Source organism: Balaenoptera ricei, chromosome 14, assembly GCF_028023285.1.
Source record: "Balaenoptera ricei isolate mBalRic1 chromosome 14, mBalRic1.hap2, whole genome shotgun sequence".
NCBI classification, from domain to species: domain Eukaryota; kingdom Metazoa; phylum Chordata; class Mammalia; order Artiodactyla; family Balaenopteridae; genus Balaenoptera; species Balaenoptera ricei.
Window position 1 is genome coordinate 80,752,221 of NC_082652.1, and position 27,964 is coordinate 80,780,184.

General features: G+C 32.8%; 1 protein-coding gene across 7 annotated transcripts in view; it reads left to right on the forward strand.

Moving 5' to 3' along the window:
* RELCH (RAB11 binding and LisH domain, coiled-coil and HEAT repeat containing) overlaps positions 1-27,964 on the forward strand; it is a 122,854-nt gene that overhangs the window by 84,835 nt on the left and 10,055 nt on the right. For 2 of the 7 annotated variants that reach the window (XM_059894404.1, XM_059894406.1), the window contains 11 exons: positions 198-321; positions 2,151-2,199; positions 4,239-4,318; positions 7,391-7,497; positions 8,493-8,592; positions 12,914-12,996; positions 13,796-13,859; positions 15,268-15,406; positions 19,139-19,255; positions 22,996-23,084; positions 27,670-27,740. In XM_059894404.1, the coding sequence (XP_059750387.1) occupies positions 198-321; positions 2,151-2,199; positions 4,239-4,318; positions 7,391-7,497; positions 8,493-8,592; positions 12,914-12,996; positions 13,796-13,859; positions 15,268-15,406; positions 19,139-19,255; positions 22,996-23,084; positions 27,670-27,740 (1,023 nt within the window). Of the gene's footprint in view, positions 1-197; positions 322-2,150; positions 2,200-4,238; positions 4,319-7,390; positions 7,498-8,492; positions 8,593-12,913; positions 12,997-13,507; positions 13,591-13,795; positions 13,860-15,267; positions 15,407-17,443; positions 17,526-19,138; positions 19,256-22,995; positions 23,085-23,667; positions 23,868-27,669; positions 27,741-27,964 lie in introns of those variants that run through there. The other 5 variants (XM_059894405.1, XM_059894407.1, XM_059894408.1 and 2 more) reach the window with 4 other exon arrangements.

Below are 27,964 nucleotides of genomic sequence, written 5' to 3' on the forward strand. Positions count from 1 at the left end.
AAATTTATTTTAAGAAATTTATAGAGTATAAACTGAAGACTTTGCAAAGGGTCCCAAACACCTCCTTTGCATTCCAATTTTACTGGCTATGAAAAGCAGAACAGAAGATATTGTTAGATTTGCATTGTTTCAGAAATTGGCAAGGAAACAGTAATTTATTTGTACCCCTGCCTATTTTTCTTTCCTTTCATATTCAGGTTGCCACAGCTTATAGAAATAGTTGGCAAAATTAATGTTACTTCAACTGCCTGTGTCCATGAATTCTCCAGATTTTTCTGGCGCCTTTGCCGGACATTTGGCAAAATTTTTACAAACACTAAGGTAAAAACTTGTATTCCATGTTTTCTTATATGCAAGAGACATAGAAATGTAATGTGTTAATTAATGCTATAGCAGAGTAAATAAAAGCGTGAGCCCTTCCTTTATTCAAATTATCTTTTAATACCTTAGAAAACTGTGATAGTAAAAGAAAATTCTAGCCAGTAATATTCTTCTCTTTATTGATTTTCAGAAGATGATTTAGCCAAAACTTAGTTTGTATCCAGATTTGGATATAAGATCTACTCACTGTGGATATCTCAAAGCTTTCTAGCATAGGAAGTATCAGCTAGGGGACTCAACTGCGATTCTTTGAATGTGCTTCTGGTACTTTACCATCTACCACAGATCCAGGAAGCAGCCATTTGCTCAGCATGCTTTGGTCAAAACTTCAGGTGATTATAGAATCAAAGCAGCTTGTATAGAATACTTGCTACAAGATACAAGCGCTTGGAATAGAATGGACACTTGAGATAAATGCTGCATATTTCAATCACTGTCGCATTTGCCTATCTAGGTTATTCTGTAGTTTTAGATATTAAATTGGAATGTCCTTAGGTCCCACTTTCTTCTTCAGTCCTGTTACTCCATTTGTCTTCATAGCATATTGTTAAGCCAGTTCTTTAGAGCTCTAATAAAAACATAAAAAGATGTAATTGCTATAATCAAATGTTAATCAAGACATTTAAAAGGTAAAAATTTTGTGTAGCTCTTTACTATTAAATCTGTAGTTACTGAAACATTTAGAGCATGACAGTTTGGTATAGTGGACTGGACAAAATTCGGAAAATGGGTTATGACCCTGTTATGTTTGTATCCTATGATAAATCATTTAATGTATCTGTGCTTAATCTTTCCATGTGTGAAATGAAGAAGTTGCTTCAGTGTCATTTAATTCTATAAGTCTGATTCTGTAGATTAATCTTTTCACAGTGGTCTACATCTCAGTTTAAATTGAATTTGTAAATTAATATGCCTGACCTGTCAATAGGAGGACAAAAAGCAGAGCTTGATGTTATTGTAGAAGAAACAAAATCATTTTACATTTTTCACTAACATGTAATTATTAAACAAATATAATTTGATTTTACTGGTAATCACACTTGGCACAATTTGTTTGACATCTCCAAAAGAAGTAGCTGTTATTTATCTTACTTTTTTTACAAAAACAATTAGGAGTTCATTTTAGCACTTAACAGTAAGTGGTTGACTTCAGTGGCCTGAAATCTGAAATCCAGTAATGTTAAAAATAAAAAATTGAAACAAGCATTTGCTTAAACTTAAAATTTTAATGTTAAATTCTGTACTTGATGTTTAAAATTAAATTTAAAAGAAGTTAAAGACTAATCTAAGCTGATGGATATCACATGATGAATATGTTACTTATTGAATACCCTAAATGAATGGAATTTCATTTTCATTCCTTTTATATACAGCAAATTTTTTCAATAATTCTAATCATATAATATCTGCCTAAATACCCTTTCTAACATCAAGGTCAGTTTTAGGGGGTAGTAATTTCAAGCACTTAAAATTACCTTGGAAATTATTTTAATTTAGTGAAGGAAGCTAAAGGCCCTTCAGAAAACTTGCTGACCTGAATTGATTTTTTAAAATATTTTTTCTCTAAAAGGTGTTGTTTTCAGTAACTTAACTCTTCTTTTTTCCTATGGCTCTTAAGAATTATGTTTTTGACTACTTGAATCAACGGTCTATAAAACAAAATAAATAAATAAGTAGTAGTAGCAATGGTAGTAAACATTTTATTTATTTAACCATTGATTGGTCCGTTGAACTTGAGACTTTCTGGATCTTTTCTTTGGGTTGCTTAGGTAAAACCTCAGTTCCAGGAGATTTTACGACTGTCTGAAGAAAATATTGGTAAGTTTGTTCATTATTACTTTTAAAAACAATTGAATCTCTTTACTCCAGAAAAATACTTTATTCATTGTGTGTAAAGTGTATAAATAAACTAGCAAGTACAACTGAAAAGGATTTATACTATGTAATTCTTGGTTTTACAACTCTGCCACATCTAATATCCTCCCAATGGGGTGGCGGTAAGATTAATCTTTGTCAATTTGATTGTAAATATCTACCTTCACCGTAATCAAATTGACCTAAGGCTGAGCTTCTCAAACTGAGTACTTGTACCGTTGGAGAGTTGAAGTGGTATATTCGAGATACTGAAAAGGAAAAAATAAAGAGCATCTAATTCATAATTAGTTACTTAAAACTTTTCAAACTTAAATTGTAATTGAAGAGAATGCAAGATACACATATATGTTTTTTAAATGAAACATGAGATTTTAAAGAAACTACAGGCTTTAATGGGCAGCTCCAGCCCCTCTGTTCATAGTTTTCACTTATCTGTCATAAGAAGTCTAGTTGTAGCACCACTGGCCTAAGAACTCCTTTATGTGTCAATCTTATGTCCATGTGTATTTTTCTAATTTCTTAGGAATAATTGTGAAAAATGTTAGGAACAAAAATGTATAGCCCCCCTGTTTTGTTTTTAAACTTGGTTGATTTTGAATGTATAGGTAATTCTTATCTCAGTCCTACCTTAGTGATTTGAATTGAGTCATCTGAAGAACTCCATTTTGGGCTGTCCTCAGAGATAGAGAATGAATAAATGATTCCCTTTAAGTTTGAAAATGTCGATGAGATTTTTTTTTTGACAAATGCTTCCCAAAGTTTATATTTAATAGCTTTCTAAAGGGTTAATGCTTGGAATACCTAATAGTTGGTATTATCTCTTTAGTTAATTTTTAATTCTGATGATAAATTGGTGAAGAATATTTATATATTTTTGGAAACTGATAGCTTTTAGAATTATTAGTTAGCTGTGAATATTTAGCTGTTCATATAGGAAGTGATTATTAACCACTGTGTATACAGTCTGTATCTGTGAATTCAACTTAAGCTTATGTTCCTAGCCTCAGATTTACCTCTCAGCTACCATAGTCACAGTCAACCAGCGTCAGTACTCCCCAAAAGAAAAAATTACCCTTACCAAGAGAATAAACAAACCTCAAATACTAATTGATATGAAAATGGAACTTTCTTTTTTGCTGAAAATTCTTTCAGGACAGTTGAATACATTTTTTCAAATCAATTTTATGTACTACTTTCTGAAAAGAATTTAAAACCATATAAAAATAGAAAAAAAGTAATTAAAAAAGTTTGAGTACATGAAAGCAAATGTAAAGCACTTAAAACAGTGCCTAAAAATCAATAAGTGAGAGCTGTGGTGCTATAAATAGCAACTGTCATATCACCTCTGGAACATTTTTATTTTTAAATCATCTGCGCGTGCTGCATAAGAAAATCTCTTATGTTAACAGTAGTCACAGGACACTCACCTGTGATTGGATGCTTTCCCCTCTCCCCATGCTTTACTTAGCCTCCCTACTCCATGAAAATAATCAGGGTTCTGTCTGGCTGCAAATCCCTATACAGGATGCAGGAGGAGCTCTGGAACTAGGCTAGCACTGGAAACTAAGTAGTATCTCATATCTGGAAGCAGGTAAAATGTATATCTGGGTGCCTCCTTTCAGCTGAGTGCCTTTACGTTTTGCTGAATACTGCAAATTGAAAGCCTGACAATTTATGAAGACCTGCTTATACGGGCACTTGGGAGAGTGTTAAAGAAAGCTCTGATTTCTGACTGTGCAAATAACAGTAGAGCATCTCATTTTGGTTATTAAACTTTTTCCCATCTATCAAAACTGTTTATGCTAATGGCTCTGAAAAGTATTAAGTTGTATAATATTTTCACAACCACCAGTGGATATGTGTTTTAATTTTTATTTGTAAGCCTTGTAACCAGTTGTAATTTTAAATATAATTTGTCTTATGACTTTTTGCTTTACATTTAAAGCATACTCAGATTTTTTAAATTGTTTTTGTGATTTTAGATTCCTCAGCAGGAAATGGGGTCCTCACTAAAGCTACTGTCCCCATTTATGCAACAGGAGTCCTTACATGTTATATTCAGGTAAGGGAAAAATTCTTTTGCTGGAAAATGTAAAGCACTTTCTATTTAGAAAGATAGCTAATATTACGTCTTTTAATGTGTTTATAATTGAAAATGTTACCCATAAATGAAAACAAAATTTATTTATTCATTTCATTCAATAAATAATTTACAGTGGGGAGCATATTTCAGTAATAGTCTCTGAGGAAAATCTCTGTTGGACAAATAAATTTAGAGATTCTGTGCTTCTTGATATTTTGTTAGAGGTGTTAGATTGCACTTATTTAGCAATTTCTTTGTGTTTCATGGTAATTTTTTCATTAATAAACAACAAACAAAGCACATGTGTTAGGTGAAGCAAACTACAAAATGCTGTAGCATACTATATCATCATTTTTAGTAAGGTACTTTTTAGTAATACTTTATTTTTCTTAATTGTTACTGCATAATAAATTACCCCAAAACATAAAGGCTTATTATAACCCTTTTATTTGCTCACGGTCTTTGCTCAGCTAAGTGTCTCTTCTTGCTGGTAGTGGCTTGTGTTGCTGCATTCACTTGGTTGGTTGGTAGGGGGTTCAGCAAGGATAGCTGAGCTTCAGTCTCCATGTAGTCTTAGGGCCTCTCTCTGTCCTCAGGGCCTGTGGAACAGCAGAGCTGGACTCATTACATGGTGACTCAGGGCTCCCAAAATTGCAAAATCAGAATCTGCTAGGCTAAAGCCTAGGCTTGGAATTAGCACATCACTACTACTGCATTATATTGCTTAAAGCAAGTCACAGGCCCAGCCCAGATTCAAAACGAGGGAACTAAATGAGAGCATGAGCCAGGAGATGTGGTTCATTGGTGGTTACCAATGTAACAGACCACCTCACTCTACTTAACATTGTTTTAAGTAAACACATTATGTTTATTAAGGCATATCAGTCATTTTTAAGTGTGAGGCAGTCCCACCTGTGAGGCGAAGATACGGACTTAAGATAAAGCATTTTTAGGAATTAGAATGTGAGAAGCAAACAGGAAGATCTTTTTTCCCAAATTTACCCAATTAATACCTAATTTCTTTTGCCTTTTGTATTCAGAGTACAGCAGTTCATATTTATTGCACTCTTCTTCCAAAACAGATTTGAACCATCCTATAATATTAAAATATAGTTCTACAGTATCATATGATACCTTGCAACAGAAGCTCCAACTCTGTTAAAGTAGTACAGTATTCTTTTAAACTTTTCTACACTAGTTTCTAAGACTAATCCATAATATGTATACACAGAGAATCCCTGTGTTTAGAATATTTGAAGTCATATAACCTTAACAGATTGTATCTATTGTTATTCTTAAATTCATGGAGATTTAAGTCCTAGCACATATTACGAGGCACAATAGCATGAATACCATTTTCCTCTTTAATTTTAGAAGCTCTTCCAGCATAATAACAAGTGTGATATCAATATTTTTCTCTCTCATTTTTAAGCTCTGGAAGTTGGTTAGTACGTTGATTTTTACCATAAATGGTATTTTAAGGCATAATAAAGTACGAAGTACAAAGTTTGCCTCATGGTAGTCCCTCAGTATAGGTTTGTTGAATAAATGAATAAAGACATGTTTTTTGAGCCACTGTATGAAATCCAAATATCTAAAGAGATAAGAACTTTCCTGCTGGTTACAAAATGTGAATTGAGGTGGCTGTCCTAGATTGCCCACACCAGCTGTTAATATTTTTCTTACTAAACCAAATTTTCTGTTAATCACTGCCCTGATTGCTTTGGTAAACAAAACCTATTTTGAATCAAATACATGAGCAGTATTAAATTTCAAAGCTGAGAAATAGTATTATAGTAAATTTTCAAATCAAAGGAATCCATGCTCATTTAGAAGTATATTTCATAGGTCTTATTTCACACTTAAGTTTTTTCAGATTTACAGTTTATCTTCCAAATTTATGGATACTCTGTTTAATATAGTAAGCGACTATAAATGAGAGATCTATATTCCAACATAGCTCTGATGCTGGTTTGTCAGTGTCTAAGTTCTTCCCTAAGTAGACTGGCATATTGTAAAACTGCTGTGTCCATCCTTTATTCATGCTGATCACTACTTTTGTCAATCACTTATCTGTACCTCATTCTAAATTAACCTGACCATGTAGAAAAAAGGTAGGTGGTAATCTAGTCTTCCTCATGGATCTATTGATATATACAGAAGCCATTTATTGTTGAGCTAATAAAGACCTAAAGACAAAATACCTGACTCTATATATATTTATTTTCTGATAGAATGTCAGATTCCCTCCCTTACAGATTCAGGTTAATTTAACATACAGTTATTTTTTTTAACTTTCCTATTTAGTAGACTTGCTTTTTCTAACATATTTCTTAATACAGTACTGGGTAAGAAAAAAGAAAGAAACATTTTCAGATTATTAAAATAATGGTTTGTCAAAGAAAGATTAAAAGTAAAGATTATTTTTTAGTCAAGGGTGCGACTGTTTTAAGAACACAGTGGTCTATATTTCAGCAAGTGTGAAGCTTCTCACCACTAATAATTTCTCAGATATCAATTTTCTGCTCTTAGGAGGATAACTATTTTAGTGGTTTGTATTTAAGTATTTAGAGCCAGAGTTAATGGGAAGTAAAATTGGTAAAATAGATTTTAATAAAAGAATATACCTTGTTATGTTTTAAACCAGAACTATCTAATCGATAGTGCAATGATGTAAGTAATCTGTATCTGAGCTGTCCAATAAGGTAACCACTAACCACACATGGCTGTTAAACAACTTGAATTGTAACTAGTGCAACTCAGGAACTGAATCTTTTATTTTACTTCATTTTTAGTTTAAATATAAGTAACCACATGTGGTGAGTGGCTACCATATTGGACAGCACAGGTCTACATCTGTGAATCAAGATAGTCTTTGTCCTCATACCATTGTGATCATAGATATGCTTAATAAATATCTTTAATTAAAATGCTCCCAAATTAGGATATTTTCCCCTTATTTGGTAAAATTTTCTAATTATAGTTAGGAAATTATGGTTTTAGTTCTACTTGATTGCGTGGAAATTCATTATCAGTCTTTTTCCTCTGTAGGAAGAAGACCGAAAGCTGTTAATTGGATTCTTAGAAGATGTAATGACCTTGCTTTCATTATCTCATGCTCCTCTTGATAGCCTGAAAGCTTCTTTTGTGGAACTGGGGTAAAAATAATAGCTTATAGTTTTTTAAAAGCTATGTAAAGTTTTAAAATTAGATTTATAGAGTACATACTTTTAGTCTAAAAAGATTGGCATACACACCAAATCTCTTGGTTTTGAGACTGAAGATTTTTTTGTTTGTTTTTGGTTTTTCCTATTTGTACATTCTTAATATTTTGTAATCAATGCATTATAATAAAAGAATGGGGGAAAGGATACAGACATATCTTCTTTGAAGCAGTTGGAGAAATAAAGTCAAGTACAAATTTGAAGAAAATTCAGTATCCCAAAACTGGAAAAGGAGCCCCGAGTGAAAGCCAGCTCATTAGGCTCCTTTTTCCATTCCATTTGATTTGCCTAGTCCCTCATAAGCACATCATCTAGCTGCTTAAGTAGTTTTATCTCATTCTTTACTTATGTGTTTATTAATAATACTGTCCCACATTTGGATAGGCTTCACAGCCAACTTACCCTTCCATATAGGTGATTTGAGTTATCCTAATTGATCCTACAAACAACCATATGATGTAAATAGGACAGTATTGTCCCAGATTTTTATAGATGCAGAAATTAAAACCCACAGAGGTTATAACTTACCCATCTGGCTCTTAGTCCAGTGTTTTTTTCTCATAAGTAATAAATTTAATTTTACTTTATTGTTTTGTAATTTTAACTTTTATGCTATTAAAGAGTTGAAATATCTATCATAATTGCAAATGCTTAGAGAAACTAAAAGTATAGTTCCTGAATATGCTAAAAGTTTGTAGTTTTATAAGGTGACTTCCTTTTTTAAAGAATCTTAGATGTAACCTATTAAACCATACATAGTAATTCTATATGTTTTGCCAATATTTTTATCATTAATATTCCTCATAAATGTAGTATTTTTCAATACACCAGTAAGGCAAAATAGACTTTAATGAAAGAATATACCTTTTTTTGTTTTAAACCAGAACTATGTGGCTCTCACTTTTAGCATTGATTTTTTTTTCTTTCAGTGCAAATCCAGCCTACCATGAGTTATTGTTAACTGTTTTATGGTATGGTGTTGTCCATACTTCAGCACTTGTGAGATGTACTGCTGCTAGAATGTTTGAGGTATGTAAACAAATGCTTCTGTTGGTTCAGATCATAATGATTTTCTTTGGAAGAGGGAGAGGGAATATTTCTTAAAAAGGCAGAGAGGGTTTTCATACTATGGTATGTTGATGTATATTTTATGGCATTGAAGAGTATCTAGTTGTGTACTGTGTGATGGGGCAGAAATTTAGCTTTGGTACATTTCAGATTATTTTCTAGCCTTATTGGTTCCTTGAATGTTATTGTATTATCATTTCCATTTCTCAGAATTTCTTTTAAATCTTATTTTAATTTCTATCCTATGTAAATCTTCCTGGCTATACTTTCTATTTACTGAGGCACACGGCTATTAAAATAAACTAAAACAATATAAGATATCTTTAAAGTTGTAAAATATAGTTGGATTCATGAGTAAAATATAGTTGGATTCAATACATTATTCCCTCGCCTTTCATATCTGGAATAACAACATCTCTATAACTGCCCATAGACTTGTAAGACAGAAGAGACTTCATATAATTTAACTAGATTTTCTTAAATTGCCACCTACCCAAGTTTAGTATGAAAATTGGAATACCTATCTTTTTATCCATCATAGAGGAAATTATGTTAGCCTAGTGTACATATATATATATATATGTTTCTAGAACTTGAATTTGAGCACTAAAATTGGTTTAGAGTGTTATTTACTGTTCTTGAGTCTTCTCGTAGAGCCATACTGGCTGGGTTCAGTGTCTGTCTCTGCCACTTAATGCCAGTTTCAAACTTCTCTGTGCCTTAGTTTTCTCATCCATAATGTAAGTGAAGATGATAATAATAAGTATCCATCTCAAAGGATTTTTGTTAATATTAAATGAATTAATACTTCTAAGGTCTTAAAACAGTGTCTGGCACATAATAATAAGAGCTTAATAAATGTTAACTATCATTATGATTACTGTTTTTTTTAATATGCTGTTACTTCACAAAATAATATAATAGTTTAGGAAAAGTATACTTACCCAAACTAAAATTGTCCTTAATACACATGTGATTCTTAACATATCTTAAAGCACTTATTTTCATAAGAATTAGAGAATTCAATTTTTCCTGAATTTCAGAATTTTTACATAATTTAAGATAAATTGCAATCTAAAGGATAGAGCACTGACAGATTTAAAATATATACCTTCTAAAACTCTTAAATATATAAAATAGATCTGTGGAATCTAAAGAAAATTCCATCCTTATGAGGAGGTTGAAAATCCTGTGAACATGTTATTCCCACAATTATACATATTTGATCAAAAAAAACGAATCACATGTTCTTTGTCAAGATAAATTCCAAATTAAAAATTCAGTTAGATGTCTAGCATAAGTGCCTTCTGGGTATAAATAATTTTTGATTATTCAGTATACTGAAAAATAATTATTACCATGAAAGAAAAAAGTTTTTCTTTAGCCTCCTCTGCCCCCCAAAAGAAAAAAGTATCCTATATCTTTAATGTACTCACTTAATAGGATTTTATTCTAAGACCATAACAGCTATTTCTTTCTCTTAAACCATTTATTTCTAAAATGTGTGTATATACTGATGAAGCATACAATATAAATGAAAATAAAGAAAATGAAGCGTCCTCCCTTTTTACTTGTTTCTGTGGGTTTTTTTCTGCCTTATTTCTTACATGTGGTTTTTGTCTGGTTTTGGTTTCTATGTCTGCTGTCAGTGCTGGTTGGAAACTATACCTATGCTTAAGCAGTTTTCAGTGTTCTCTCAGGTTGATTATGAGTTTCTGAGTCTAATCTGAGAGACTTATTTTAATGATTTTTCAAGTTCATTTATGATAAAAAAATTTTTACTGAGCATGCCAGTAAAAGTCATTAGTAGGAAAAATTAAAGTTACTTTTTTGTCAGTGAGGCTTATTTTGAATAATATTGTATTAAAAGAATAATTACTTCATAAGATTTCTTTTGATACTAATACTTTATAATTTACAGTTATGCCTGCTTCCCCCACCCCCAAAATGAGTTAATTCAAAATAAAAACATAAAAAACAGGTCACTTTAAATTTTTAATTTTTTTAATGTGAGACCAGAAACTACTGAGAAGAAAGCAATAAATGGATATACCAGGAACATAATATGAGATACTTAGTGAAATTGAACACTAAATTTAGCTCTGAGTTTTCAGACAGCAGGACAAAAAGGGGAAATCTAATCAGTCATATTATTCTCATTGTTAAATAAGAGACAATATATTCTTGATGTAACAAATTATTATTGAAATTGATTTATAAAAGAGACTTTATTATGTGACTTCCAGTGTGACATAATGGATTTCCCAAACGATGCAGAAAAGAACTTCATATAATGATTTCTTACATCAATCATAAGGAGATAAATCAGGTAACATTAAGACCACAACTCAAAGAAGGCATGGGCTTTTAAGACAAATGTGACTGAGTCTGTTTTCTAGCTCTACCTCTTTTGGGCTCTAAAACCCTGGGCAAGTTATTTAACTTCTCTCAGGCTCAGTTTCTTCATCTGTTAAAACATTAATAATAATTGTATTTACCTCATCATGTTTAAAAATCAAATGATAAAGTGTGTCTAAAATGTGTAATAATTAATAGCTCTTAAATTTTGCCTTCCGATTTTCCAGCTTAATAAATTAAACCTAAAAACTCCAGTGCAATGAAAAATTAACTTGCCCCCTGGATTATCCTTTTTTTTTTTTTAATGCTTTTTGGCTGGCACAAGATAGACATTTCAAGGTACACTTTACTAATTTGAATCTAAGCTACCTTATTTATAAAATGATACAGAGGAGAAAGTTGTATTTAATGTATTTGAACTTCTTCCCCCTATTTCTTTCTACCTGACATCTGTAATGTTTAAGGTAGTAACAGAAGTTCGTTTGTCATTTTATTCCTGCCTTAATTATCCATGGTTCTGTTGAAATAAAAATTATTTCAGAATACTGAAGTAGGTTCTAAAGTGTATCAGTTGTTAAATGGTAACAGATTATTGTAAAATTAAAAATCTCTAGTAAAGGGAGCTCTGCTCTCTGATGTGCTGTGTAGGAGGAATGGTTAACCCAACACAGTGTTGCGTTTTTGTTACTAAAAATTCCATGGCATCTTCCATCTTCCATAAGGACTAGTTCCATTACAAGGTGAAGAGATTGATTAGCATTTAGGATTAATTTGTGTTTACATTCTGAAATAGAGAATGTAGGATTAGGATGTTACCCTTTTCTGTTGAACTCATAAAATTCCGTGATTTTTATAAAAACAATGCGTACAGCTCAATATTGTCCTCTTATTCTGCGATTTAGGGTTGGTTGCTAAATGAATTGTTTTATGATTAGATTATAGAAATAGGTCTAATTGTGCTCATTGTATTTTTTTTATTTGAGCTTTTAGAGAAATGCAAAACAAAGAACTATTTGTAAACATTAACTAACTACTTGGACCAGACAAAAACATTTTTTAATTAATAATTTCTTTTTCCAAATATATCACAAATCTTATGTCCTTTGAGTAGTCATAATAATTCAACTTGCATTTCTTGAATGCCTAGTCTTTGTCAGACACAATACTTAAGTATATTATGTGTAGTTAGTAGCACAATGATCCTTTAAGGTAGATGATAGTGTCACCATTTTCAGATGAGAAAACTGAGTTTCAAGGGATTGTGTAATATAGCTAAGGCCACATGACCAATAAGTGGAGAGCTAGAGTCTGAACCCAGGTCTGATTCCCACATGAAATAAGTACTTTCCACTAGGCTGCATTATATTTCTGTACCTCAAGAAATAAAGCTACGTGATGTAAAAGATTGGGAATTTTTGTGTGTGATTTTTAAATTTACTTGCGTTAGAACAATCAGAAGCAATTTAGTGGTGGCTGCTAGCCATTTGAGTTTTGTTTAAAAACAGTCCAGTACGTACCTTGTTGGTCATAACAAAATTGTATCAGATTTATTTAAAGAATTTAACCATAGAGCCCGGTATGTCTTCTTCTTGGTTTCTTTAAAAAAAAAAAAAAAAAAAAAGGTAAAGCTTTCTTTTAAAATGAACATGGAAATAGCATAGACTATTTGACCAAAAGTACAAACTGCCATTGAATTGGTAACAAACTGTTTACAGGGACTGCTAGGCTGTGTAAGCTTTATTTTTCTCCTAAGCATTCTCTGCCTTTATAAAGCACTCTAGTAGCAATATTTGCTTAGCTTCTAATTTTGGTTTTGCTTTTGTGTTTTCTCTCTTTCTCTTGGTTGTTCCTTTCTTCTTCTTGTGGCATTGTGTTTGCTCTTTCAATGCATCACCTGTGAATACCCCCTGCGCTGACCAATCAGCTGTTGGTGAAGGGGGTGAATGAAACTCTGGTAGCTCAGAGGGTTGTTCCTGCTCTCATAACTCTCTCCAGTGACCCTGAAATGTAAGTGTCGTTCCTGCCTTTTACATTCAGCATCCCTTTCAAAATGCGCCTGTCAAGAAATAACCATCAGCTTTTAAATTCATTGAAGAATAGATTTAGCTCTTTAAAATAATAATATTGAATTATGCTTACTTGATTTTAAACTTTATTATACTACTATTCATGTATTTTTTTTTAAGTCAACCTTCACAGTAAGCCTAATGACAAGGCCATATATTGAAAAGAATATATTAGTAGTATTAATTAGTCCTCAATAAACGTTTCCAAAACTTAAAACATGCTGATGGACTATTTCTTCCAAGCCAAGAAGGGATGCTCTGCTAATCTCACTAATATGTTGTTACCAGTAAGTATAGTGGCATGAACCAGAGGCTTAACATTTTAATGTCTCGTGTGGGTGACTAAACCAAGAAAGGCCAATGAGTCTGCCTGCCCATCCTCAGTCACAGCTAACCCAGTTCTCATTCCAGTTTACCAAACCATTTTTTATTGCATGTTGACTGGTTTACAGCTGACTCTTCGAGGCATGAGTGAAGCGTTAGTTGACAAGCGGGTTGCTCCGGCCCTTGTTACCTTGTCCAGTGATCCTGAATTGTGAGTTTCACAGACTGCGACCTTAAGTTATCCTGTCTGTCTTTTTGAGCATTCTTCTTGGTCTGCTTTTTTTTTAATTTAATTTGTCATTGCTAGAGACTAATACAGTATATTTACCTTGTACTTACTTTGATATATATTTTAATAATAATCAGTTTTTCATCTCAAAGAAAGTTTCAGTTTCTTTCTTTTTTAATTTTAACAGCTCTGTCAGGATTGCCACAATTCCAGCCTTTGGCACTATTATGGAAACAGTTATTCAAAGAGAGGTAGGGAATGACTGGAATTTATTTAATCTATGTACTGTTGAGGTGATGATAACACATTACTATACATGTACCCGGTAGCATCATACCCTTCATTTTATTTCTTAGTTACTTACGGGCCAGAAGAGGATCTCAGTATTTGAAAATGTGATAGCCTACCAAAAGTATATTTTCATAAGCTAAGGCAATCTCTAGTCTTTCTTCTCAACTAGAAAATTAAGTATAAGCCAACTCTCAGATGTTCTATTTTAAGTCTATCTGGATATTGCAGTTTTGAATAATCCTTCAAAGCAGATTTAGCTCCAAAGGCTTCTATTATCCAGTAGACTTCTGGATAGTCTACATAAATTCCCAATTGCCAGTTTGTACAGATTTGAAGACAGGTTTTCTCAGTTTCACGAACGGAGGCTAGAGGGTACCTATGTTCTTGTAACTGTCATTGATAATCAAGCTGCAAGTCATGTCGTAGACTGGTATCATCTTTTTTGCAGCACACATCACTGTGACAACCCTCTGTCATGCCTGCTTCAGCAGATTACCAAAGCCTTCCTCCCTAAATATGTATTTTGATTCAGAAACTTGTGATTTAATTTTCAGTTTGTTAGGTTCTATCTGCAACATTAACTATAAGACACTTCTCAAAATTAGTTATCAGAATTTTATTCTTTACTATCAAATTGGACATGTCCTTACACAATGAAAAACCCTATACATTAGAAAGTAAATTATTTGTGGGCATATCACTTAGCCACTTAAATGGAAAACAAGATTTTCCAACTCTTAGACATTTTACCAAAAAAAATAAATTATATATATATATATATTAAACTGTTCTGTAAAATTTTTTTGTCATATAGATTTTTTTTATAACAAAAACTAAACAACCATGTTAGTTGTGGGAAAAAATGTTTTCCATTTTTTCACTTATATATTTCACCGGTGGAGCAAAATAAAAAAACACATTGTTCTGCAAAGCTTGCAGTCTTGGCAGAATTTCAACATATTCTTAAATCCCAAAATAAAAATGTCTTTTAGGGAAATATGAGTAAGATGTAAGTCATTAATGACTCATTGCTTTCAGAAGGTGAATAAGTGGGTAACTTACACTCTGATTTGTTTTAAGAATTATAATTTAGATACAAAATCATCAAAACTCTATCTTTATCCCTAAATATTGTGGGGTCTTTTCTACAGTTTGTCAGGGAATATTTGTGTTTTTAAAAAACAAAAAATGAATTAACAAGCATAAACAAAAATTTAACATCTTTTCTGAGCCAAAAGACTAAATAAGTACTTATTTAATTCCAAATTTCTACTATTATGTTGATATAAGTCATTTGAATCCAGTGATGCAAGCCATGTTTACTGTGTATCCTTCTCTCAATTTGACTGTATAATATTCAATTTTAAGTTGCTGGAAAGAGTGAAAATGCAGTTGGCTTCTTTCCTGGAAGATCCTCAATATCAAGACCAGTATTCTTTGCATACAGAAATCATAAAAACATTTGGTAGAGTTGGGCCTAATGCAGAACCAAGGTTCCGAGATGAGTGTAAGTTGCATTTTTTTTACCATTTTTCCTGAATTGTAATGTAAGAGTGAGACCATAAGCTTCTCTGAGGATTTGTCATGTGTTACATGACACCTTTCTACACCTTATCTTTCATATACTGAAAGCTGAAAGTGAAACAAGTTTGTTATTGTGGATTGATCGGTATTGCTATTAACTGCTATTAAATGGCTTCTTATACTATATAGTGATTGCTGTAGACATATGAAAAGTAACTCATAAATAATTTCAAGTTATTTTTAAAACAATTCTTACTAACTGTTAATTTCAAAATACTGTGCTCATTATATTTAGAGCTTATTATTTAATTCTTATTTCTAAGGAGATTTTTATGTGTTTCTAGACATGTTCTTATGAAAGATACATTTCTTCCACTTAGCATGCCATTCCACTATTTTGTTATAAATCATGGCTTGTTGATCTGCTAAGTAATCTGCATGATGATCTGCTAAAGCATTTTCTCCAGTTTCTATAGTATCACTTTTTACTTTATGACAACAATTTCTTTGGGTGGCATCAAAGCATCCAGTAATTATTACTCCAAAAGCATGACAGTTATCACTGTTATACCTTAGTCCTTTTATTTTTAGCAATTTGACATGCTCTTGAAAAGTCTGCAAGTTTGGCTTCTTACATCAGTTTGGTTTCCAGTACAAAATTGGATTCTCCCATAGACTAGTTATTGCATATCTAACCTGGTATTTTTAAGATGAACAACAAAAATATTGTCAGGATTTGGACTGCAGTGTCCAAAAGGTCTGTTGAGGGCATGAACACATATTGAGCTACAGAAACACAACCACAAGGTTATTTTTCAATGAGTAATAGTGTTGGTAGCATGAGGAGAAAATAACAGTATTTCACAATCAGTTAACAGAAAAAGGTTTAGTATTTTAGTTAGCATTAGGGATAGTTCCTCATCATAGTAACGTCAGATTTACAGGTGACCCTCTGCAGGTGCTTTGACTAACTTTTTTGAGGCTGTAATTGCTCTGAAGCAAGGAGAATAAGTCTTGGCTGTTGGATCAAGGAATAGGCTGAATAGGCAATGGGTCTTTGGTGGGTGCCATGTTGTTGAGTTAATAACTGTCTAGAATATGATCTAACCTCTTTGTGTACACTCAAAAGAAAGATTTATGCATCACACAGAAAAGAGAAATATTCTGTTCATAATGGCCCCAAAATAACAATTAAAGATTGGCTTGAGAAAAAATTGAGAATAGCAGTTTCCACTGCTTGAATAGTTGTAGTAAACCATTATCCCTGAAGCCTTCTACAACTTACTGTATACCCACAAGTATGTCTTATACAATCTTCCTTCACATTCTGGCACAACCAGACTTTTTTTTTTTTTTTTAAGACAAAAGAATTTTTTTTCTTCTGTATTTACTACTCAGTCAGTTGGCTTCTCTTCTGCTTTAAAACTTTACCCTGAGGAATTTAATGTCCTATATTAATAAGATTAATGGTAGATGAAGTAGAACCCATATTGGCAAGGATGCTATATTGTTATCCATCTGTAGTTACAGACAGTTCCTGTTAGGAGTTTAGAGAAAGAACAAAGAATTGCTGGGTGGTAATGTCTTCCTTGGAGTGGCATTTTTTGATATTTTTCCCTCTATTTCTTAGAGAATAGAAGACATTGGTTCTTCCAGTGGCCCTTTTTCTCTCCCAACTCTTAGTTATTATAGGACCTTTGGGTCCTGATTTTATCTCAGGGGCCATTTGTTTTATTCAGAACATGATACAGTTTTGTTTGTTTGTTTTCTACTTTTTTAACTTTATAAGTCTCTTTGAAAATGTTCAGTCATACCTTGGAGATTTTCTAGCATGGCAATTTTACATTTCAGATCAGTTTTTTTCAAAGTTCCTTATTTTAGATCTAAGCCCATTTACAAAAAGAGAGGACAAGATTCCCTTCACTTTTGCTATTGGATCTACCCCAGAATATTTTTTGAAAGTTTACAAAAATCTATTTTTATAAAGTTTCCTATTGATTTATCTTTATTTTGTTCGCAGTTTTGAATCTTTGTCCAATCTGCCCTTAAGTGAAAGGCTTCAGAAGTGGCCTTATGTTGTGTATTTCCTGTTTTCCTTGCCCACTGAAGGTCAGTTGTAGAATTACTCACATCTAGGTTATTAAATCTTTTAACCATTTATCTCCATCTGAGGGGTTAACAATTAAATGAATTAATTGGTACAGATGTGGTAGCCCAGGACAATACATATATAATGAAATGTTGAATTCTTTAGTAAACTTCTATCTTCTGAGATTTAGGAAGATCCTTAATTGTAGCCTTTAACTGTCTGTAGACTAGAGTTTAAAGTAACTTGTATAGGTTTGTTTCCTAGTTAAGCAGTTTTACAGGGATCTTGTGTAGTGTGGTTGTTGAGTTTCTGAGAAAAACACTGAGGAAAGGATTGCCTGTGTAGGAAATCAGAGAATGAGCGGAATGAATAGAGGCCACGTGTTTATAGATAAAGTAGTGCAAGGAAGGTCAGTTTCAAAATGTTTGGGCAGAAATGAAATAGGGAATCTTTGAGAGACTGTCTCAGAGCCACCATTTTGTTGAGGCCTCAGCATGCCAGTTAATGAATCGGAGTTTCAGCGAATTCATTGGGAATTCAGTGAATATTTGGAGTTTTTTGTCTTCTACTTATTTTTTCTAGAGCACCTCTGAAGTATGTTGTTATTAATTTTGATAAGTCAAAAAGTCCCCTAAAAACGGCCATTGTTGTCCTAAGTTTGCGTGGGGTTTTTTACCGTTTACTAAGGTAAGCATAAAAGTTGTAATTATAGTACTGGTTTATTGAGGAAGCAGGAGATTTTTCTAGGAGATTGTGGCTTTAACATATACAAGCTCAAGGTAAACGTGAACGAAGTCACTACAGTTGGTCAGAAGTATGTGCTTATGAACCATGTTTTGGGTCCCCCAACGAAGCAGGGACTAGAATGGGACCATGTGATCAACAATTTGATAATCACTTACCCTGGAGCCATTTCTGCAAGGGACCCTGGTTTTAGTGGGAAATGGTATTTAGAGAACACAATCTTAGGCAGTAGGAGTGCTCAGTGCTACTGAAATGGTTACTGTTTCTTGGGCCAACACTTTTATTTTAGCAACATGTTGTCTGTATTTTTGAAATTTTACACTATGCATTGAGATATAAGATATTGAGCCCATTGGGTGACTTGAAAACTCAACCACCAGTGCTATTTGACACTGGTCTTTGCTAAGAACTTGAGAAACTAAAGCTAATAATAGTTTCATGAAGTAGTGAAATAATTTGATATTGAAAAAGAATCAGTATACTGTATTTATCTTTTTAATAGCAACAGTAATACAAGATTTATATAAACTTATTTATAAAGATGATAATAACACAAGAGGTAGGTTGTTTACGTTTGTTTATTTGGCTTTCATTTTTCAAATTGGGAAACTGAATTGCAGTGAAGCCAAATGACCTGTATACATCCTCATAATTAGGTTATAATGGCATGCTATAATCTATTTCTCCCAAATTCTAGATCACTCTTTATTCTGAAAAACATGCTTTCTTCCCTAGTAAGAAAAAGCAAGTATGGGATGTGGGTAATCTTTCGAAATCATCCAGAATTAAAATAAAATTTTATAAAATAAAATGAAAAATTATTTTTTTAATGTATTAAGCATGTTTTAGATTAAAATTAATAATTTCTTTTTCTTTTTTCAGTTGTTATACCACATTTGCATAAGTTAGCCTTGGTGAACAACTTACAAATTGTGGATTCTAAAAGACTGGATATTGCTACCCATCTTTTTGAAGCCTACAGTGCACTTTCCTGTTGTTGTATCCTTGCTTTATTAATGTATATCTATATTTAATAATCAATCTTACAGTGAACCTCAGTTGTTAAAGATTGAGAAGTAGAATTTTTTTTCTTCAACTTAACTAAGAAGTAGTTAAGTAGAAGTTTAAAAATTTGAGTTGACTTGCCCCACTCCTTATTCTAGCCATCTCATAATTTTAAAAGATAACTTTAAGTCTTCTGTGTTTATATGTTCCATAGTTTTGAAAACATTGACTAAAATTTTATCTATGTTAATCAGCTGTATAACTAAGCAAGCAATGAGTTATAACTGAGGCTTCTGTTAATCAAAAGGAATCCTTGTATGTGTCCTGGCATTCATTTTTAATGAATGTTTAACCGTCTTTATGACCCTGTGAATATCTCTTGAAGAGATATCACTCATTAAAAAAAATACAGGGACACCGTGGTTAATCATTTGCAGTGATGGTAGAACTGGAGGAAAGCTCAGAGATCATCTAACCCATGTCAGCCACTACATTTTATAAATGACTAAACTAAAACAAAGACATTAGTGACTTCTGTTTTTTATAATTAAAAGCAAAACTGTGACTAGAACAGTGAACTTTAGCTATCCTGTTAAATGTTCTCTTTACTATCCTTGGCCTAGTAAACTAAAAGTAAGAAGGAAGTAAAGATAAAGATGGGCAGAATAAACTCTAGCTTTTAGGCTCTCCCATTAAAAGCCAGAATATTTCAAGAAAGGGGGAAATAAGAGATTGAAAAATGAGTGAACGGCTGAACACTTGAATATAACCGTAAAAGTATGTGCTAGACAACATAATCAGAGAATTATGATTTTGACAGAAAAAAAAATGATGGTAGAGAAAGAAATGCAGAGCTGTCTGTTAAGGAGCTACTTGTCCTTTTAGAAATGTTAAAACCTGAAGTTTGATGTGTGGTTGAGAGCATTTCATTTTGGTACTCTACTACAAATTGCCTATTCATGTGGCTGATATAAGCCACTTTCTTATACAATAGATCATAAAGTGGGCAGAGATACCGTATTTTGATAATTTTGCCTCAACTAACCATATACCTTCTATAAGTTTAATTCCACTAAAAGCAGAACTTACTATCATTCCTGATTTATCTTGTTGGCATTTTCAACTTAGAGAAGATAGAGGAAGCAAAAAGAGGAAGTGATAATTCTGAATTAGCAAGAAAGGACTCTTTAGTAATGGAGAAGTGACAGGACCCTTACAAGAAAGTAATAATGGCATGTCAGAGTTTGGCATGTCAAAGAAAGAAAACATTGATACGCTTATACCTATTCCCTAAACTTTGCGTAAGTAAATGTTTACAAACTTAAGTGAAGAGTTGTGTGTAATCTTATATAGCAGAGTTTCTAAAGAAATATGCCTCAAGGAAAATGAGAAAGTCAAAAGATTAAAAATTTTAGCTCTGTTAACCTAATTTTCAAATGGACTAAGCAGTGGTTTCTGAAGAGCATAGAAGTCTGTGTAGAAGGAATATTATTGTGTATTTAGGTATGTACAGAATATTACTAGAGAAAATACAGTAAAAAGTCTTTATAACAGCACAGTAAGAGGAAGAACCGTCTTAACAATAGACCCTGTTCAAGTACTAAAAGCGTTAGTTCTCCGTGAGTCAGAACTTGTACTTGTGTCAACAGGGTGGTTATGGCCACTAATAAAATCACATTGTCCATATCTGTTCTGCTGTTCTATTGAATTACGAGCTGATAGAACACAAGAGTATTCCTTTCAGCACGACATCGTATTTCAATAGGGACATAGGAAATCTATATAATTTAACATTTGGCATGGTATTAAGTCAAGAAAGCATGTTTAAGAAAAATTTGAAGGAATTTAGAAATGTTTAACCTGGAAAAGAAATGGTTTAGGGATGAAAAGATAATTTGAGAATTATTTTAAAGGTTGTTATATAGAAAAAAGGTTAGGCATACTTGTGTAACTAAAGTGCAGAGCAAACACTAACAAGCAGAGGTCATGGAGAGGCCTATTGTGTTTATAAGAAAAACTTTCAAATTGAGCTCTCTAAAAATGCAATGATCTGTCTTACAAAACTGAATGTCCTGTCATTGTTAGCAATCAGAGGCTTTATGACCACCATTCACAGATGAGGTAGAGGTGATTCCTAACATCAGATAGGACTAAATGATCTCTAAGTTTCCATCCCCTAAGAAAGATTGTGGGGTTCCATGGGAGAAAAGGACCAAACAGTGGGTAGAGAGAGAGGAGAAGGAAAGTGTCTTCCCTCTTACCTCCAAGTAAAGCCATTTTCAGTTTCTCAATCCATGCCCAGATTTCTCTAGATCAGAGACCTTTCTCTAATCCAAAGGTCACTCACAGATATATCTAGGTGATACTTTTCCTATACGCAGAAAATAAAACTACATAGCCATTAGGTTGTAGAACTTTGTATATCTATAGGGATTTGGTTCAACCAAATGATGTCTATATTTTTATAACTGCCTATTTATAAGTCACTCAATTATAGGAGCTTTATTTACAACTAGTGTTTATTTATAACTATATTTTTAAGGCAGTAGTTATATGGATTTTTTTTACTTAATATAATTTATTATTTTTTTCAGAAAGACTAACTCATCTTTATAAAGGAACTCATTTACTGGCATTTTTCACTTTAATATGGTATAATATTAAATAAGAAATATTTTTAGATGGCTCACAACGATAATGGGTGAGAATGTATCAGAAGCGATGTGGATAAACAAGGTGAATTGTTTGAGAAATGCATCTGCTTTCCTGACTCCTTTCAATGTCATATAATCAAGTAAAACTCATACGACTAGGAAATATAAGTAGTACTAAACTTATTGCAGCAAAAGCTCTCTTGCCCAATTCAATGAGGACCAGTGTGGGTCAGTTTAACAGAATGGTTAAAGTAAGAAATCAGGAAAATGGTATATACCTAAGATAACTTCTTTTAACTTAAACACATAAATGTAATTTCTTTTACCAATCTTTTGATGTAGGACTGAGGCATTTCTTTTGTGAGTCTGCTGATTAGAATTAAACATCAACTTTCTTAGGTGAACCACATTCGTAATATAACTGTCTATGAATTTCAGCTTAGGTTTCTTTAAAGAGAATCCAGAGACATTTCTGATACTGGGTACTGAATTTTTCTAGATTTTTGTATTTTTCTTTATATTTAAATATGTATATATTTACAGTTGTCTTATATACATAATTAAGCAGCAATTTTTTTTAACAACTTTATTGGAATATAACTGCTTTACAATGTTGTGTTAGTTTCTGCTGTTTAACAAAGTGAATCAGCTATATGTATCCAAGCAGCAGTGTTTTAAGCAACTGGCCTTTATCAATTTTTTCTGAAACTTTCAACTTAGTTGTCATGGAAACATTAATTTTTTTACTTTTCATACTCATTTAAACATCCAATTAAATTTCATGATTTAATTTTCACCCTTATTATTTCATATGTTTACATACCATGTAATTAAATTATGTGCTGTTACAATAATCAATGCCACTGACATAAAGAGATTTGTGGGAATAAACACAGTTGCCTCTTGACAAGTAACTAACTCAACAAATACAGATCATGCTTGATGGAAGCCTGTTTGCTCTAAGTGATCAGCATGCCATAGGCAGCATTTAAGAGATCTGCTTCTTCTATATTCTTCTGTTGTTCTGTTGGACATACCAGTTTGGTTTTTTTTTAATGTCCTTAACTACCTCATCTCAAGTCATTTCAGAGGATTTAATGGTTAATCACTTCTTACCTGGTCTCAGATGTTTACGAATTGACATGGAACATCTTTCTCCAGAGCATGAGGTAAGCTACTTATCATGATTAAGCCACTGTGATTATCAGTGCCACGTTCATGTGTTTTAATATCTCCTATATAGACTTTCATTCCTCTCAGTATGTGGTGTGATTATGATATGCTGTGCCTAATTTTTTAAAGTTTAGTTCAGCATCATTTTATGGATTTATTTACTAGCTATGAGATCTTAAGCCACTCCTTTAACATCTTTGAGCTTCTGTTTAATTCTGTAAAGTAGGAATAACGTTCTGTCCTTCACTGAATATAATTAGAATTTAGTAAGAGAATGTATGTGAAATGCTTTTTATCTGTAAAATGCTGTACAGTATTATCTCTGACCATTAACTTTCTTAGAAGCAAAGTTTCTATTTTCTCTCTCCATTTCCTCATAACTCTTTTCATTCTATTTGTCTTCCAGTATTCTCCAAAACCCTGTTTGTCATTTATTTCCTATTCTATATCTTCAACCTGTTTTTCTAGCAGCTTTTCTTTAACCTATTATCGTGTTTGACTCTTCCCTCCTAAACAAATCAAAACAAAAACAAAATCTTCCCTTCATCCCTCCCTCATATCTCTTTTTCCTCCCAGCAGTTTACACCCCCTCTCTCAACTTTCACACTGTCTGTTGGTACGTCGTATTCATTACCATCACAGTAATCCAACAAAACTTCTGTCTCTACGATCACTACTGATCACAGTGCTGCACCGAAAGGACACTTTGCAGGCCTGATAGGAGCATGCAGGAGTATGTCGCCTTTTCATCCATCTCTTCGTCAACACTTGGTATTCTGAGACTTTTTAAATTCAGCAGATATAAAGTGGTATATCACTATGGTTTTCATTTGCATTTCCCTGATTATTGTCAAACTTGAGAATTCTTTGTATGTTCACTAACATCAAAGCCTTTTTAGGTTTTTTGCCCATTTTTCCCACTTTGGGTTGTCTTTTTTCCTGTTATTTCCTTGAAGTTTGTTATATAATTGGAATATCAGTATTCGGTCAGTTTTGTGTCTTATGAATATCTTTTTCCAATTTTTGATGTTTTTTCACATTTTTGGCCCATTTGAACACTGATTTTTAATTTTTTAATAGATTGATTGATCATTTCCATGACATGATCTCCTATACTTTCTTCTTAAAACGTTTAAAGTTGTATTTTCACAATAGAATTCTTAATCCATCTAAAATTAGTTTTTACATATGATGTGAGGTAGTGCTTAAGTTAAATTTTTTTCTATATGGATAACCAGTTGTCCCATTATTGCTTATTGAACAGTGCATCATGTCTATACTGATTGACAGTGCCACCTCTATCATAGATGATGTTTCCTTGTATGCATGTGTCTGTTATTAGGGAACATTCTTTTCCACTGGTCTCTTTCTCAATTATTGTAACATTGATACCCTGTCTTCATTACAGTTGCCTTGTTAAAAAGTCCTAAAATCTAATAGGGCAAGTCCAACACCCTGTCCTTTTTTAGAACTGTTCATGACCCCTAGCGTTTTTATGTAAATTTTAGCATTATCTTATGAGACTCCAAGAAAGATCTCGTTGAGATTCTGATTGAAATTGAGTTGATTCTATAAATTAATTGGGAGAGACATCAACTTCATGATTTTGAGTCTTCCTATCCAGAACATACTATATCTTATGTTTATTTAGATCTCCTTTAATGTCTTTTAATAAAGTTTTATAACTTTGTTTGAAAAAACTCACTTTATATCTATAATGTTATAATGCTACCTTTTTTAGGATTATATGTTTTTTAACCCTTTCTTGCTGATGTATAGCAATAATATAACTTTTGTATGTTGAACTTATGTCTGGCCAACCTGAGAAACTTTATTATTAATTCTAATAATAAAATGTCACTGGATTTTTTATAAGTTTCAAGTGTAGAAAAGTCACCTGTAAATAATAGATTCTTGTGTAATACTTTTATTTTTTTCCCTTTTCCTTACTGTAGGATCTATTATATTGCTATCCCTCTTTTACTTCTGATATCAATTTGTTTCTTGCTTTCTTTTTAAAATAGTTTTGATAGGGGTTTATCAATTCTATTAACCTTTTCAAATATTGAACTTTTGGCTGTGTTGACTTTTCTCTATGTGTTAGTTTCATTGATTTCTATTTTCATCTTTATTTCCTTCTGCTTTCTTTAGATTTGATTTTTTTTCTGTTTTTCTAACTCCTTAAGGAGGAGGCTTAGATTATTTACTTGTTAACTTTTCTCCTTTTCGGATACATAAATTTAAGGCTCTAAGCGTTCCTTTAGCCACATCCCTTTTACTGCATTGTAGCTTTGTTATCATTTAGTTCAAATTAGATTCTCATTTCCATTATATTTTTATTGATCCATGGATTTTGTTTCATAAGGTAAAGGCAGTTAATTTTATGAGTCAGTTCTTTTATATTTGTATTAACTTTTTGTAATCTGCTTGTTCTATCAGCTATTGAAAGACATGTTAAAATTATGATTGAGAGTTGCGTCTTTCTCCTTTTAGTTTTATCAATTTTTGCTTTGTATATTTTATAGATTCCCTTTATCAGCCTGAGGAAGTTCGCTTTTTTTGCTAGTTGCTTGAGTATTTTTATCATGAAGGGGTGTTGAATATTGTCAAATGTTTTTTCTGCGTCAGTTGAGATGATTACATGGTTGTGGTTTTTTATTCTCTTACAGTGTTTTATATTAATGGATTTTTATATGTTAAAGCAACCTTTGCACTACCGCAATAAATCCCACTTGGTTATGGTATATAATTCCTTTTATATGAAGGTAGATTCAGTTTGCTAGTATTCTGTTCAGGATTTTTGCATCGAAAATGAAGGCCACTTGTAGAATAGAACAAATAAGAAGGCTTATTTTCACTACCTTCCATTATTGTAGAGTGGGACTGAAAATAGGGGGAGTGGTTAAAAGTTTTTGAAAGGATCAGACTCCCAGATTCCCTTTTGAACCTTGGTGGAAGACTGGAGCTTTCCTTTCTAGACTTGAGATATCAGGCCTAGCTGAGAGCAGGAATAAGGTGCTATAATGAAAGGAGGGAAATTAAGTCGAAGGTATAGTTAGTCATTAGAAAGCTCATTACCTTTCTACTTCTTGGCTCCAGGAATGGGATGGCAGCCAGAATTATATTTGCAGGGAAAAAAAGATTGGCAGAAAGTTTGTGCCAGAGTCACCTTAAAGTGAATTTACTCATGCATGAAGAGATCCTAATCAACGTTTTAGTACCTCAGTCTTTAGTGGATATCCCAAGATCACCAACCATTTGAGAAAAGCCTCTGACATCAAAGACAGAGGTGAAAACATACACACAAGAAAAAGGATACTGGAGGGAACAGACAATACAGGGAGCGGAAGACAAAGTACAAAAACTCTCCCAAAAAAACACTGATGAAAAAGAAAATAGCCAAACAAACGAAATCTGTAATCTGTCAGATGAGAGAGCGGGAAAACATTAAAAAATCAAAAGTCTTTACCATAATCTGCAAGGCACTAGAGGACCCAGCTCCTTCCTCCTTACCTCCCGGGCCTCACCTTCTACCTTCTGCCTTGCTCACTCTGCACCCACCACTCTGGCTTCCAGGCTTAGAATACAATAGACATACTCCCTCCTGGAGTCTTTGCTCAGCCTCTAACCCGGGTCTCACACACTTACTCCTCATGTCCCTCAGGTTCTTGCTTAAATATCATCCTCTCCATGAAACCTGCTTAGAACACCTCCATGTAAATTGTGATATTCTTCACTTTGGCCTTCTATACCCCTTATCTCACTCAGTGTTCTTTCCAAAGCCCTTATCACTTTGTAATATACTATATGATTTACTTATTTTTTGTGTTTGTTGTCTATAACAAAGGAACATAAGCTCTCCTCAAGGAGGGAATGTTGTCTATTTGCTGCATCCTCTGTGTCTAAAAACATGCCTAGCACAAAGAGGGTGACAATAAGTTTGTTGTCTAGTGACCTCCATGCACAAATATGGGCCAAGAAAATTCAGGAGGGCCATTTGGTTTCCGGTGTGGGTGCCAGCATTTGGGGCAGCAGCTTCCATCCCTCCACCCTTTCCATTACTCAGTCTCCCCGCAAGAGTGATAGCAACTCTTAGACACCCATTGTCTCCCCAGTTTAGTGACCACAGACCCATATCTGGTCTCTGCCCTAGACTTTAAAATAGAGCATCTTGCTTTTTGCAACCTGGAAAAAGCAAGGGACAAGGGACAGAACAGCTTTTACTGGGAAAATATGTCTGACCATGGTATGTGTATTTGTTAAATGTATAGATGTATATAAATTTTACTTTTAACATTAGATAGTGGGGAAAGCTAAGGGAGAATGGAATCAGACTCAGAAGGAAGGTTAGTGAAAATCAAAGTGAATTATTAAGTTATACAACTGAGATCTTTTAAAGCTATTTCGGTACCTAGTCTAGCAATCCAATGTGAATTCCTTTAACAAAGTAACTGCCAAAATTTTCAATTTTTGGTTAACATATTAGCTTATGGGAATATTAAAAATTCAATTAAAAACTTTAAACCATAGCATTTTACTATGTTAACAGTATTTCTCTAAAGTCATTTTTTTTTTAATCAGGTTATTTTAACTTCCATGATAAAAGAATGTGAACAAAAAGTAGAGAACAAGACGGTCCAAGAGCCTCAAGGGTAAGACATTAATTCTTCTTTTAAGGCTTTAGTTAACCTTAATTTCTCTATATGAATTTTCTTTAGGTGGGTATAGTGTTTTATATTGTGTTATTTTATGGTCATTAATTTAGAAGACAAGAAAATCCTTTAAATCAGCAGTTCTCTAATGCTAATCCATAAACCATCTGGGAAATATAAAATTCAGATCTCTATCTCATTTTCTGTGACCTCAACATTCTGAG